Here is a 15,708-nt window from a genome sequence, read left to right on the forward strand (position 1 = left end):
GTTACCTGTAGTGTGGTGGGTGAGTGAGGTGTGTTGTTGTTACCTGTAGTGTGGTGGGTGAGTGAGGTGTGTTGTTGTTACCTGCAGTGTAGTGGGTGAGTGAGGTGTCTTATTGTTACCTGCAGTGTGGTGGGTGAGTGAGGTGTCTTATTGTTACCTGCAGTGTGGTGAGTGAGGTGTGTTGTTGTTACCTGTAGTGTGGTGGGTGAGTGAGGTGAGTGACTTGTTGTTACCTGCAGTGTGGTGGGTGAGTGAGGTGTCTTATTGTTACCTGCAGTGTGGTGGGTGAGTGAGGTGTCTTATTGTTACCTGCAGTGTGGTGAGTGAGTGAGGTGTCTTATTGTTACCTGCAGTGTGGTGAGTGAGGTGTCTTGTTGTTACCTGCAGTGTGGTGAGTGAGGTGAGTGTGTGGGTGAGTGGATGAGTGAGGTGAGTGTGTGGGTGAGTGGGCGAGTGAGGTGAGTGTGTGGGTGAGTGAGGTGAGTGTGGGTGAGTGGGGTGCGTGTGTGGGTGAGTGAGGTGAGTGTGTGGGTGAGTGGGGTGCGTGTGTGGGCAAGTGAGGTGAGTGTGTGGGTGAGTGAGTGAGGTGAGTGTGGGTGAGTGGGGTGCGTGTGTGGGTGAGTGAGGTGAGTGTGTGGGTGAGTGAGGTGAGTGTGTGGGTGAGTGGTTGAATGAGGTGAGAGTGTGGGTGAGTCGGTGAGCGTTTTGTTGTGGCCTGGCCAAGGACGATGACACGAAGGTGGCCTCATACCGAGCGATCCGTTCTCACGTGGTTGGCGAATATGACAACAACATTCGTGTGCACTTCATGTTACACGCTAAAACATAACAAACGTGATTCTGTTTAACAACGAATGACGAAGGCCCATTGCGTGGGTTTGGAACCAAAGTGCATTTTAACTTTCCACGAATTACAGCAGATACCTTGCGAATGCCGATTAAATGTCCACAATCGATTACAATATCGAGTCTCTCCTGCTGCAGCAGCAGCATTCATAATCATACACAGAGGACTGTAGTTTTGATGGCATCAGCCGTGCTCAGTCTACTGCTGGATGAAAGGGCTTCATCCACCCAAACCAGGTTGCCAGCTCCGAAGCAGCCAGCAGCTTGCACGCAGCGAAGATGCTTTTAAATCATCGCTCCATCTCCACGGATGCTCGTCGTCGGGCAATTCCCGGTCACTTGTGACTGCCACTCTGTAAATTGTTCCGTTTGGCCATCTGACGAGGCACTTTTTACAAATCCAGACTTGATGCAAACAACATATGTCGGTGGAGTTTCGTTATCCGAGCCGGGTGTTCTTCCCCTAGACTCAACGCAATATCTGAATACTAATGCGCGCGTCTTCCCTATCCCACCGATGTATTTGGATTCATCAGCAGTACCGTATATATATCTAGCCTTCATATAAACAATTGTAAGTGCAATCGAAGAGAGATATAATTCAAGGGGATTAAAACTCTCCCGTATTCGTCCCTGTCGCTCCCGACTCTCACTTCACAACCGTAACCCATGAAGCACAACTATTGCTGTGGCTGGGAGAAATAAAACAGACTTACTGTCACCATTTACATCACCGACGTTTCGCTTAAAACGTTACCACCACGACAAGCGAGCCGCATAAACAACTCCCCCCCCCCCCCCATCGGCATCAGCGGCGGCCATGGTCAATCCACTGCTAGATGAAGCCTGTCCAGAAATCGTTGCGAACTCACAGCCCGTGAGACACACACACGGTCAACTCTTTTGCCGGTGTAAAATACGATAGCGAGTAAACTTATAAGACCACGTGTTTGGCTTAATTTTGACGATTGTACAGCCGGCTGGTGGACAACATGAACAAACAAAAAAAAACACTTCCAACGCGACCGGGTCAATAATAACAGCGGTTCTACAAGAGGCGACGTTTCGGGCGACGTCCCTTTCTCGTGGCACAAGGCGACTCCGCGGCGGTTCACCTTGTCAAGGGGCCGAAGGCTGCGAAAGTGTCCGGCTTATTGCCACCGTGCGCAGCTCCACGCGACCTACGAATGCCACCCATGTTGAACGAATCCTTTGGTGGGAAGTTGGAAGGGGTGAGGGGTGGGGAGGTCCCCCCCCGCCCCTACGCCCCTACTCCCCCCCCGCCCATACCCTCCCACCCCTACTCCCCCCCATTGATGACCACGTGACACCCCCGCAAGCAGCCAATGAGAACGCGGAACGCACGTGGCAACCTGGGGCCTCGTTTTTGAAACCAGGTATCTCGACGACCACGGCAGCAGCGGCAACAAATAATCAGCGATCATCGATTATTATTATTATTGACATGGATCATTACAGTTTAACAGTAGTATAGGCTTTCGCGAATAATATTCATAATAAAGGTTGTTGTTTTTTTTCTTCTTTAGGTTACACGGCGTAGATATAAGTGCATCGTTAAACCCGCCACCACCGGACGGACACACACGGCCAATTCGTAAGGCTTGTCGCGAAAACGAAACGCGCCATTTAACTACTAATACAGCACAACGGTGTGTTGAAGAGTAACCCAACACATTTACAATTCGAGTACTGTTTCGCTGGTGATTACAACAACAACCGGTTTCTTCAGGCAATTATCCAGAATTGTGAAGGAGTCTTCCTGGATCGGTCTTAAATCGAGTAAAGGTGATGTCATCACTGTGAACCTATTAGGTGCAAAGACCAGAGGGCGGGGGGGGGGGTTAATGTCATATAAATGACAATGGATCATGATCATCTGAGAATGTAGTACCTCTTATTTTTTTATTTAAAGCTTTCGTGACTGCAGGGATTCATATTCTTGGTTCTTTCGGTAAAGTCACGTAGATGATAATTGCTTGTGTTGCAGTCGAAACGTCGTTGAGAATTTTATTGTTTTATATTTTTATTATTTTATTGTTTCCCTTCTACGTGACTTTACCGAAAGAACCAAGAATATACCTCTTATTTGTCAGATTATTAACAGTTCACCAACATACAGTGGAATGCTTTCACGTTTTGTCTAATTCGTAATGAGTTTTTTTTTTTTGTGGGGTGGGGGGGGTTAGGTCGTCATGCAGGTACAATATCATGTTATTTTACCATAACCCTCCACCTCACGGCACAGCAAATCAAATCAAGTTGTCACGTGGCTCTGTCGGGTGGTGGAGGCCCTGCACATGGCGCTCAATTGAGCTAAGGACTAGGCAGACTCTTGGGGAAAGTGCAGTTAGCGAGCACCTACAAAGGCCGGCATGTCACGCGGAGGGGTTGGGCGTGGCCAGCACCACGCCCGGCCGCCTTTGTCTCCCCAGTGGCTATGTTTTTACACACCGCACCAGGTACTAATTTGAGGCTGAGTCGACCGACGGGAGGTTCAGATAATCGTCACTGGTGTTGGTGGCTGTGAGCGTGAATCGCTGAATGCATAGTGCAGCGCGTTAACTGCTACACTACCACTCTCGGGCGCTTTTAATATAAATACAGTTAATACAATACGCGCTTTTCCCCACTAAGTGACGGTGACATCGCCACGGGTCCTGTGCCAAGCCAGGTGCACTTTGAGAGTACGGATTTTTCACACACACACACGCGGGAAGGACGGCAGAGACACGCGAAGCTGTATTTTTATCACTTCCACGGCATTTTGCGAGACAAAGTGCGCGTTTGCCGTCAATGCGCACGAAGGATGTTTTGATTCCGACGTGAAAATCGACGTAAATATGACAAGATTAAAAACGCGGCCGTGTTAACGTGTGGCCCCGTTTAAGGGATCCTCTCTGGGGGTTCCATTGGTCCCCTTATTCACAAGGACCCCCAAGTAGCGGTCAGGTATCTAGAGTCCCAGTCGTCGTAGGTGATGGGTGAAAATATTCTTCGTGGCAGCCGAAATATTTCTTGTGATATGTGCAGTAAATTATAAAAAAAAAAATTACGTGCATGTTGAACTTCTTTCGCACCGTATGTAGCCAACCTCGCTCATCGCAGATGCGGGGGAAAAAAATCCGTTTTAAATCAATTAGTTTGCAATCCAGATGATTTCAAAGTGCATGGCTCCCAGGAAGAGCATTCCAGACGGCCGCAGAAGCGGCGCACCCGAAGGCGCGCGACGCGCCGACCATCTTTGTTCGATGGCCGAGCCAAAAGCCGCTTGCGGGGACGACCGGAGTTTGCGCGACGAGATAATAATAATAACGTGCGTTGAGAAAGTGAACGGGCACAAGGCGGGGCCATGGAGCGCGAAGTTTGCCACGAGCGAGGGACGTGGCGAAACCGACGGCACCCAAGGGCAGGCCGCTCTGCCGGTTTGCCCGAGCCCGCGGACGCACTCTGCTCAAGGTGGCCTTGGCGTCTCGCGTCTTTTGGACGGCCGCCCGGATTAAATTGCGCCGGATCGTTGACCGCGTCGGTCTGCCACGTTGCTCCTCTCGTGTCGTCAAGTGTCAGGTCGAGGTTACTTTGCTTAAGCAGTGGCGAGAAGTTTGAGAGAGAGAGAGAGAGAGCGAGCGCCCTGGATCACCGAAATGACGAAATCAAAAACGAATAAAAAAACCTAGGAACTTTTTTATTTTATCAGGTAAGTGCCACTGAGCTATGTAGCTATTTTTTTTGTGAGCAACCATGCCGCAAATGAGAGCTCAAAGGAGGGGAAAAAAACTGGAAAAAAATCCACGCGACCACGGGACTAGAGACACGCAAACTCCAAATACACAACAGGCTGACAGGGTCGAACCCACGACCACCTGCATACCAGGCGAGATCGTTAACATCTCCCGGCCACCGTGGCATCCCTTGTGATTGGCGCGCGGAAGATTTGTTTTCCTCAGAACGTTCAATCGAACCATCGGCGGGAGAGGGTGCCCGAACTGCAATTTAATGGGGCAGCCCCGCAAATTTTCCTGCTCACGCCACTGTTGGACAGAGAGCTCTGGAGAGGCCCTCTCTAAAGGGTCGTTTTTGGTCCTGCTCTTCCATGCCAGGCCGAGGCCTATTGGAGGGGAAGGAAGCGACCGCGGCTTTCCCCGCCCGCGTGATAAGCGTACCGAAATCGGTTAACTGCGGTCAAATCGGACGCGCCACCTCCGCATCGCAAGCCGGACGCGCCTTCACCGTTACACACCGCAGCAGCAGCAGAAACAGCATCGAGGTTGCGCACGATTTGCACAGATTGTATATTTACATTCTTTCGTGCACCGTTCGACACGGATGAAAATCGACGAATCCGTCGCGTGGCAATTTCCCGTCGCGGAGTTGTAATTCCTCGTTTTGTAATTCTTCGTTTTGTCATTCCTCGTTTTGTAATTCTTCGTTTTGTAATTCTTCGTTTTTTCGCGCCTCGGGCGCTAAGCCGACGACTGTCCAGGAAGGGAAGTTGCCGATGGCGAGTTGTGATGTCATGGTGAGGTGTGATGTCATGGCGAGGCGTGATGTCATTGCGAGGTGCGATGTCATGGCGAGGTGTGATGTCATGGCGAGTTGCGATGTCATAGCGAGGTGTGATGTCATGGCGAGGTGCGATGTCATAGCGAGGTGCGATGTCATAGCAAAGTGTGATGTCATGGCGAGTTGTGATGTCATGGCGAGGTGTGATGTCATGGTAGGGTGCGATGTCATAGCAAGTTGTGATGTCATGGCGAGGTGCGATGTCATAGCGAGGTGCGATGTCATAGCGAAGTGTGATGTCATAGTTAGGTGTGATGTCATAGCGAGGTGTGATGTCATGGCGAGGTGCGATGTGATAGCGAGGTGTGATGTCATGGCGAGGTGTGATGTCATGGTGTGGTGCAATGTCATAGCAAGTTGTGATGTCATAGCGAGATGTGATGTCGTAGCAAGTTGTGATGTCATGGAGAGTTGCGATGTCATGGCGAGGTGTGATGTCATGGCGAGGCGCAATGTCATGGCGAGTTGTGATGTCATAGCAAGTTGTGATGTCATGGAGAGTTGCGATGTCGTGGCGAGGTGTGATGTCATAGCGAGGTGTGATGTCATTGCGAGGTGCGATGTCATGGTGAGGTGCGATGTCATAGCGAGTTGTGATGTCATGGCGAGTTGCGATGTCATAGCGAGGTGTGATGTCATGGCGAGGTGCGATGTCATAGCGAGGTGCGATGTCATAGCGAAGTGTGATGTCATGGCGAGTTGTGATGTCATGGCGAGTTGCGATGTCATAGCGAGGTATGATGTCATGGTGGGGTGCGATGTCATAGCAAGTTGTGATGTCATGGCGAGGTGCGATGTCATAGCGAGGTGCGATGTCATAGCGAAGTGTGATGTCATAGTGAGGTGTGATGTCATGGCGAGTTGTGATGTTATGGCGAGTTGTGATGTCATGGCGAGTTGCGATGTCATAGCGAGGTGTGATGTCATGGTGTGGTGCAATGTCATAGCAAGTTGTGATGTCATAGCGAGATGTGATGTCGTAGCGAGGTGTGATGTCATGGCAAGGCGTGATGTCATGGCGAGGTGTGATGTCATAGCGAGGTGCGATGTCATAGCGACGTGCGATGTCATGGCGAGGTGCGATGTCATAGCGAGGTGTGATGTCATAGCGAGATGTGATATTATGGCAAGGCGTGATATCATGGCGAGGCGTGATGTCATGGCAAGGTGTGATGTCATGGTGAGGTGCGATGTCATAGCGAGGTGTGATGTCATAGCGAGGTGTGATGTCATGGCAAGGCGTGATGTCATAGCGAGGCGTGATGTCATGGCGAGGTGCGATGTCATAGGGAGGTGTGATGTCACGGCGAGGCGCGATGATGCAATGGCGAGGTGTGATGACGCCATCAGCATCACTGGCCGCGGTGACCTCTAGGACCTTGACCCCGAGGGCTCATCGTCAGCCCTCTCCGTCGACGCCGCTCCACGTCGCGCGGCCGTGCCCCCGGCGGTTATCGGTAATTCCCGGCCGACCTCGTATCCCCTTGCTGCTTGCTCATGAGGAGGTTGATGTACGAGGTCAGGAGGTCGTCCACCTTGTAGCCCTGCACACGGAGAGAGCCGCAACGCCACAGGTCCAGCTGCTGTCGAGGGGCACCAGGGCGAGTTGGCGGGTGCCGTGAGTGAGGTCGGCTATCCTGACCCGCTCAACCCGCAATGTCCGACAATGATCCCTTCCCCCCTGCCGGCCGTGCTGTCAACTCCGCCGCCCTTTTTCAGACTCAAGATTTTGACCATCTCGGCGAGCCGAGCAGCTCTCATGCACGGACGGCCACAGCTCACGGGCGTCGGCGGTGACGCGGACATCGCAGTTACACACGGAGTTACATAGAGACCCGTAGAGTCACACAGAGATCCATAGAGTTATATAAATACCCCTAGAGTTGATATGAGATCCATAGAGTTACACAGAGATCCACAGAGTAACACAGAGATCCATAGAGTTACACAGAGATCCGTAGAGTTACATAGAGATCCATAGAGTTACATAGAGACCCGTAGAGTTACATAGAGACCCGTAGAGTTACATAGAGACCCGTACAGTTACATAGAGACCCGTAGAGTTATATAAATACCCCTGGAGTTGATATGAGATCCATAGAGTTACACAGAGATCCATAGAGTAACACAGAGATCCATAGAGTTACACAGAGATCTGTAGAGTTATATAAATACGCCTGGAGTTGATATGAGATCCACTAGAGTTACATAGATGGATATCTGTAGAGTTACACAAAGATCCATAGAGTTACACAGAGATCTGTAGAGTTACATAGAGACCCATAGAGTTACATAGAGATCTGTAGAGTTACACATAGATCCATAGAGTTACACAGAGATCCATAGAGTTACATAGAGACTCATAGAGTTACACAGAGAGCCATAGAGTTACACAGAGATCCATAGAGTTACACAGAGATCTGTAGAGTTACACATAGATCCATAGAGTTACACAGAGATCCATAGAGTTACATAGAGATCCATAGAGTTACACAGAGATCCATAGAGTTACATAGAAATCCATAGAGTTACACAGAGATCCATAGAGTTATATAAATACCCCTGGAGTTGATATGAGATCCCTAGTTACATAGATGGATATCTGTAGAGTTACACAGAGATCCATAGAGTTACACAGAGATCTGTAGAGTTACATAGATACCCATATAGTTACATAGAGATCCATAGAGTTACATAGAGACCACTATAGTTACATAGAGATCCATAGAGTTACACAGAGATCCGTAGAGTTACACAGAGATCCATAGAGTTACATAGAGATCCATAGAGTTACACAGAGATCCATAGAGTAACACAGAGATCCATAGAGTTACACAGAGATCTGTAGAGTTATATAAATACCCCTGGAGTTGATATGAGATCCACTAGAGTTACATAGATGGATATCTGTAGAGTTACACAAAGATCCATAGAGTTACACAGAGATCCATAGAGTTACATAGAGATCCATAGAGTTACACAGAGATCCATAGAGTTGCATAGAAATCCATAGAGTAACACAGAGATCCATAGAGTTATATAAATACCCCTAGAGTTGATATGAGATCCGTAGAGTTACATAGATGGATATCTGTAGAGTTACACAGAGATCCATAGAGTTACACAGAGATCTGTAGAGTTACATAGAGACTCATAGAGTTACATAGAGATCCATAGAGTTACATAGACACCACTATAGTTACATAGAGATCCATAGAGTTACACAGAGATCCGTAGAGTTACATAGAGACTCATAGAGTTACACAGAGAGCCATAGAGTTACACAGAGATCCATAGGGTTACACAGAGATCTGTAGTTACACATAGATCCATAGAGTTACACAGAGATCCATAGAGTTACATAGAGATCCATAGAGTTACACAGAGATCCATAGAGTTACATAGAAATCCATAGAGTTACACAGAGATCCATAGAGTTATATAAATACCCCTAGAGTTGATATGAGATCCGTAGAGTTACATAGATGGATATTTGTAGAGTTACACAGAGATCTGTAGAGTTACATAGAGACCCATAGAGTTACATAGAGATCCATAGAGTTACATAGACACCACTATAGTTACATAGAGATCCATAGAGTTACACAGAGAATCGTAGAGTTACATAGAGACTCATAGAGTTACACAGAGAGCCATAGAGTTACACAGAGATCCATAGGGTTACACAGAGATCTGTAGAGTTACACATAGATCCATAGAGTTACACAGAGATCCATAGAGTTACATAGAGATCCATAGAGTTACACAGAGATCCATAGAGTTACATAGAGATCCATAGAGTTACACAGAGATCCATAGAGTAACACAGATCCATAGAGTTGCACAGAGATCCATAGAGTTACACAGAGATCTGTAGAGTTACATAGAGATCCATAGAGTTACACAGAGATCCATAGAGTTACACAGAGATCTGTAGAGTTACATAGATATACATAGAGTTACACAGAGATCCATAGAGTTACACAGAGATCCATAGAGTTACACAGAGATCCATAGAGTTACATAGAGATCCATAGAGTTACACAGAGATCCATAGAGTTACACACAGAGCCATAGAGTTACACAGAGATCCATAGAGTTACACAGAGATCCATAGAGTTACACAGAGATCCATAGAGTTATATAAATACCCCTAGAGTTGATATGAGATCCGTAGAGTTACATAGATGGATATTTGTAGAGTTACACAGAGATCTGTAGAGTTACATAGAGACCCATAGAGTTACATAGAGATCCATAGAGTTACATAGACACCACTATAGTTACATAGAGATCCATAGAGTTACACAGAGATCCGTAGAGTTACATAGAGACTCATAGAGTTACACAGAGAGCCATAGAGTTACACAGAGAGCCATAGGGTTACACAGAGATCTGTAGAGTTACACATAGATCCATAGAGTTACACAGAGATCCATAGAGTTACATAGAGATCCATAGAGTTACACAGAGATCCATAGAGTTACATAGAGATCCATAGAGTTACACAGAGATCCATAGAGTAACACAGATCCATAGAGTTGCACAGAGATCCATAGAGTTACACAGAGATCTGTAGAGTTACATAAAGATCCATAGAGTTACACAGAGATCCATAGAGTTACACAGAGATCTGTAGAGTTACATAGATATCCATAGAGTTACACAGAGATCCATAGAGTTACACAGAGATCCATAGAGTTACACAGAGATCCATAGAGTTACATAGAGATCCATAGAGTTACACAGAGATCTGTAGAGTTACACAGAGATCCATAGAGTTACACAGAGATGTGTAGAGTTACATAGATATCCATAGAGTTACACAGAGATCCATAGAGTTACACAGAGATCCATAGAGTTACACAGAGATCCATAGAGTTACACAGAGATCCATAGAGTTACACACAGAGCCATAGAGTTACACAGAGATCCATAGAGTTACACAGAGATCCATAGAGTTACACAGAGATCCATAGAGTTATATAAATACCCCTAGAGTTGATATGAGATCCGTAGAGTTACATAGATGGATATTTGTAGAGTTACACAGAGATCTGTAGAGTTACATAGAGACCCATAGAGTTACATAGAGATCCATAGAGTTACATAGACACCACTATAGTTACATAGAGATCCATAGAGTTACACAGAGAATCGTAGAGTTACATAGAGACTCATAGAGTTACACAGAGAGCCATAGAGTTACACAGAGATCCATAGGGTTACACAGAGATCTGTAGAGTTACACATAGATCCATAGAGTTACACAGAGATCCATAGAGTTACATAGAGATCCATAGAGTTACACAGAGATCCATAGAGTTACATAGAGATCCATAGAGTTACACAGAGATCCATAGAGTAACACAGATCCATAGAGTTGCACAGAGATCCATAGAGTTACACAGAGATCTGTAGAGTTACATAGAGATCCATAGAGTTACACAGAGATCCATAGAGTTACACAGAGATCTGTAGAGTTACATAGATATACATAGAGTTACACAGAGATCCATAGAGTTACACAGAGATCCATAGAGTTACACAGAGATCCATAGAGTTACATAGAGATCCATAGAGTTACACAGAGATCCATAGAGTTACACACAGAGCCATAGATTTACACAGAGATCCATAGAGTTACACAGAGATCCATAGAGTTATATAAATACCCCTAGAGTTGATATGAGATCCGTAGAGTTACATAGATGGATATTTGTAGAGTTACACAGAGATCTGTAGAGTTACATAGAGACCCATAGAGTTACATAGAGATCCATAGAGTTACATAGACACCACTATAGTTACATAGAGATCCATAGAGTTACACAGAGATCCGTAGAGTTACATAGAGACTCATAGAGTTACACAGAGAGCCATAGAGTTACACAGAGAGCCATAGGGTTACACAGAGATCTGTAGAGTTACACATAGATCCATAGAGTTACACAGAGATCCATAGAGTTACATAGAGATCCATAGAGTTACACAGAGATCCATAGAGTTACATAGAGATCCATAGAGTTACACAGAGATCCATAGAGTAACACAGATCCATAGAGTTGCACAGAGATCCATAGAGTTACACAGAGATCTGTAGAGTTACATAGAGATCCATAGAGTTACACAGAGATCCATAGAGTTACACAGAGATCTGTAGAGTTACATAGATATCCATAGAGTTACACAGAGATCCATAGAGTTACACAGAGATCCATAGAGTTACACAGAGATCCATAGAGTTACATAGAGATCCATAGAGTTACACAGAGATCTGTAGAGTTACACAGATATCCATAGAGTTACACAGAGATCCATAGAGTTACACAGAGATCTGTAGAGTTACATAGATATCCATAGAGTTACACAGAGATCCATAGAGTTACACAGAGATCCATAGAGTTACACAGAGATCCATAGAGTTACACAGAGATCCATAGAGTTACACACAGAGCCATAGAGTTACACAGAGATCCATAGAGTTACACAGAGATCCATAGAGTTACACAGAGATCCATAGAGTTATATAAATACCCCTAGAGTTGATATGAGATCCGTAGAGTTACATAGATGGATATTTGTAGAGTTACACAGAGATCTGTAGAGTTACATAGAGACCCATAGAGTTACATAGAGATCCATAGAGTTACATAGACACCACTATAGTTACATAGAGATCCATAGAGTTACACAGAGATCCGTAGAGTTACATAGAGACTCATAGAGTTACACAGAGAGCCATAGAGTTACACAGAGAGCCATAGGGTTACACAGAGATCTGTAGAGTTACACATAGATCCATAGAGTTACACAGAGATCCATAGAGTTACATAGAGATCCATAGAGTTACACAGAGATCCATAGAGTTACATAGAGATCCATAGAGTTACACAGAGATCCATAGAGTAACACAGATCCATAGAGTTGCACAGAGATCCATAGAGTTACACAGAGATCTGTAGAGTTACATAGAGATCCATAGAGTTACACAGAGATCCATAGAGTTACACAGAGATCTGTAGAGTTACATAGATATCCATAGAGTTACACAGAGATCCATAGAGTTACACAGAGATCCATAGAGTTACACAGAGATCCATAGAGTTACATAGAGATCCATAGAGTTACACAGAGATCTGTAGAGTTACACAGATATCCATAGAGTTACACAGAGATCCATAGAGTTACACACAGAGCCATAGAGTTACACAGAGATCCATAGAGTTACACAGAGATCCATAGAGTTACACAGAGATCCATAGAGTTACATAGAGACCCATAGAGTTACATAGAGATCCATAGAGTTACATAGACACCACTATAGTTACATAGAGATCCATAGAGTTACACAGAGATCCGTAGAGTTACATAGAGACTCATAGAGTTACACAGAGAGCCATAGAGTTACACAGAGAGCCATAGGGTTACACAGAGATCTGTAGAGTTACACATAGATCCATAGAGTTACACAGAGATCCATAGAGTTACATAGAGATCCATAGAGTTACACAGAGATCCATAGAGTTACATAGAGATCCATAGAGTTACACAGAGATCCATAGAGTAACACAGATCCATAGAGTTGCACAGAGATCCATAGAGTTACACAGAGATCTGTAGAGTTACATAGAGATCCATAGAGTTACACAGAGATCCATAGAGTTACACAGAGATCTGTAGAGTTACATAGATATCCATAGAGTTACACAGAGATCCATAGAGTTACACAGAGATCCATAGAGTTACACAGAGATCCATAGAGTTACATAGAGATCCATAGAGTTACACAGAGATCTGTAGAGTTACACAGATATCCATAGAGTTACACAGAGATCCATAGAGTTACACACAGAGCCATAGAGTTACACAGAGATCCATAGAGTTACACAGAGATCCATAGAATTACACAGAGATCCATAGAGTTACACAGAGATCTGTAGAGTTACATAGATATCCATAGAGTTACACAGATATCCATAGAGTTACACAGAGATCCATAGAGTTACATAGAGATCCATAGAGTTACAGAGATCTGTAGAGTTACACAGAGATCCATATAGTTACACAGATATCCATAGAGTTACACAGAGATCCATAGAGTTACACAGAGATGCCCCAGACGGAATCCGTTATTATTTCAATTGGTCAAGGCCCCATTGAGCTAAGCAGTTGTCTTTTTTTACAAAGACGGCCACAGAACTGTCTCTTTCTGCCCCCCCCCCCCCTCTGACTTTCTGAACACTTACATCTAGAGGGGTAGGGGCTATATGGCGCTCTCTGTGTATGTGTGTGTCTGATTGTGTGTGTGTGTCTGTGTGTACGTCTTTCTCTCTCGCTGTCTGTGTGTGTGTTGTCTGTGTGTGTGCGTGTCTGTATGTGTGTGTTTGTCTCTGTGCGTATATCTGTGTGTGTGTGTCTATGTGTATCTCTGTGTGTGCGTCTGTGTGTGTGACTGCCACCACTCACCAGGAACGTCTCACACAGCAGCTTGGTACCGCTCACGGCGCTGCCGATGGTGATGTGGAAGTAGGTGCTCCCGCTGCTCCAGTTGAAGATCTTGGTGAAGCTGTGCTGAGCTAGCACGTCCTGCCAAGGGAGGGAGGGTCTGCGTTTCACTTGTGCTCTGCGTGTTTGACTGGGTGAGAACTCAGCTGAAAACGATCAAACACTACTTTTATTTTACCCTGGTGAGGCCGGATGAGCTACAGAGCTCTTTTTAAGACGCGACCTGGTCGCAAATGATAACCCGACGAAGTGGCTTATCGTCACGTGGACATTTATTGCAGCCACATACTCTGAACGCATTTTGATTCTAAAATGTGAAGGTGAAAAACTGGAGGGCCCGGGCAAAAATCCACGCGACCACGGGGAGAGAGACGTGCAAACTGCAAATATACAGCAGCAGGCGTCAGGGTTGGAATCGAACCCACGACCTCCTGTATACCAGGCGAGGTAGTTAACATCTCGCCACGACCAGAACATAACCGAAGAGTCTCATTTGCCAGAGTGACCCAGGTCACCACAAATTCCAAAATTAAAAGCACGTGCCGGCCTTCACAGGTGCTCGCTAACAGCACCTGCCCCAACAGTCTGCTAAGGCTATACGGGGGATCTTTGTGTTTTTGTGTGAGTGTGTGTGTGGGTGTTGCATCACGCCACATCGCTGGCTCATGAAATATTGTATTTATTCACGTTTATTATTACCGTAATAATAATAATCATTAAAAAAAATGTCTCCCCTTGTTATTGTCGTGTTTTGCCGACCACCTCGCGCTAACCGGCAGAGCGAGCGACCGCTCACGAGCGCGACATCCCCGCGTAGCGGCTAGCGAGACAATCACACACACTCGCCTTGGTCTTGGGGTTGATGAGGCTCAGCCCGTGCTTGTTGATGGCGATCCGCAGGATGTCGGGGTAGGTGGGCTCGGAGATTTGCTGCAAACGGACAACGACACACGGCCGGTCGACCGCGGCACCGACCGGGGCGGCCGAGCGGACACGAACCGGTCGAACCCCTGCCGGGACGAGCGCCGCCGCCATCCCGCCGCGTCGACTTGTTTACACATCGCACCAGGTACTCATTTGTGGCCAAGCCGACCCAGGGGAGGCCCGCGACCCGGTTCGTGAAATCGTCACCGGGTCCCCGGGTTCGTAGCGTAAGCGCGCGAACCGCTGCAACGGCGCTCCCCGCACGCGCGCCTCGTTGACGGGAGCACCGTTGAGTCCTTAATCATTTATTCGTTCCGGAGGAATCCGATGAGCTATGAGGCTCTTTTTTTTTTTTCCTCCTTTCACAGATGTGCAGACCGAGGCCAGCCCTCACCTTGACGTCAAAGAAGGTCGTTCCGAACGTAGGCCACCTGCTGATGATCTTGAGGAACGCCAGCTTGGCTTCATCGTGCGTCTTGCCGGCGTTCTTGCCGATGGCTGCGACGATCAACTAGCGAAGGGGTGGGGGGGGGGAGGAAATCATTAATTGGTGCGCCATCGCCGCCGCGGTCCATTCATCGGGCGAGCGGGCGCACGGGGGAACGAGCGATCCCATTGGTCAGTGCGAGCCAGAGACAGACGACAGGAGGCACGGGACAAGCTGAGACGCAGCCCGAAGAGGTGAGACACAGACTGGGGGGTACAATGCAGACGAAGTGGGATGGACGAGGTAGGTTAAGAGGAGGGGTGAGTTTGCACGTACGTGTGTATGTTGAACTTATTTCGCACCGTGCGTAGCCAACCGTGCTCATCGGAGGTGCGTGGTAAGGACGACACATTATGGGTCTC

At 46.7% G+C, this 15,708-nt stretch overlaps 2 protein-coding genes across 2 annotated transcripts in view; both read right to left on the bottom strand.

The window, feature by feature from the left end:
* Window positions 1-2,058, bottom strand: part of CUL3 (cullin 3) — a 50,142-nt gene extending 48,084 nt beyond the window's left edge. Inside the window, exon 1 of the mRNA XM_032974929.2 lies at window positions 1,962-2,058. The gene's annotated coding sequence lies outside the window, so the exon portion shown is untranslated. The remainder of the gene's footprint in view (window positions 1-1,961) is intronic.
* A 102-nt stretch (window positions 2,059-2,160) lies between these two features.
* LOC116954506 (unconventional myosin-VIIa-like) overlaps window positions 2,161-15,708 on the bottom strand; it is a 90,001-nt gene continuing 76,453 nt past the window's right edge. Inside the window, exons 44-47 of the mRNA XM_076052235.1 lie at window positions 15,254-15,370; window positions 14,782-14,865; window positions 13,897-14,016; window positions 2,161-6,971 (exon numbers count right to left, since the gene is read on the bottom strand). Of these exons, the coding sequence (XP_075908350.1) occupies window positions 6,879-6,971; window positions 13,897-14,016; window positions 14,782-14,865; window positions 15,254-15,370 (414 nt within the window). The 3' untranslated portion in view covers window positions 2,161-6,878. The remainder of the gene's footprint in view (window positions 6,972-13,896; window positions 14,017-14,781; window positions 14,866-15,253; window positions 15,371-15,708) is intronic.

This window comes from Petromyzon marinus, chromosome 55, assembly GCF_048934315.1.
Source record: "Petromyzon marinus isolate PM22_M1 ecotype Great Lakes invasive population chromosome 55, UKy_Petmar_22M1.pri1.0, whole genome shotgun sequence".
Taxonomy (NCBI): domain Eukaryota; kingdom Metazoa; phylum Chordata; class Hyperoartia; order Petromyzontiformes; family Petromyzontidae; genus Petromyzon; species Petromyzon marinus.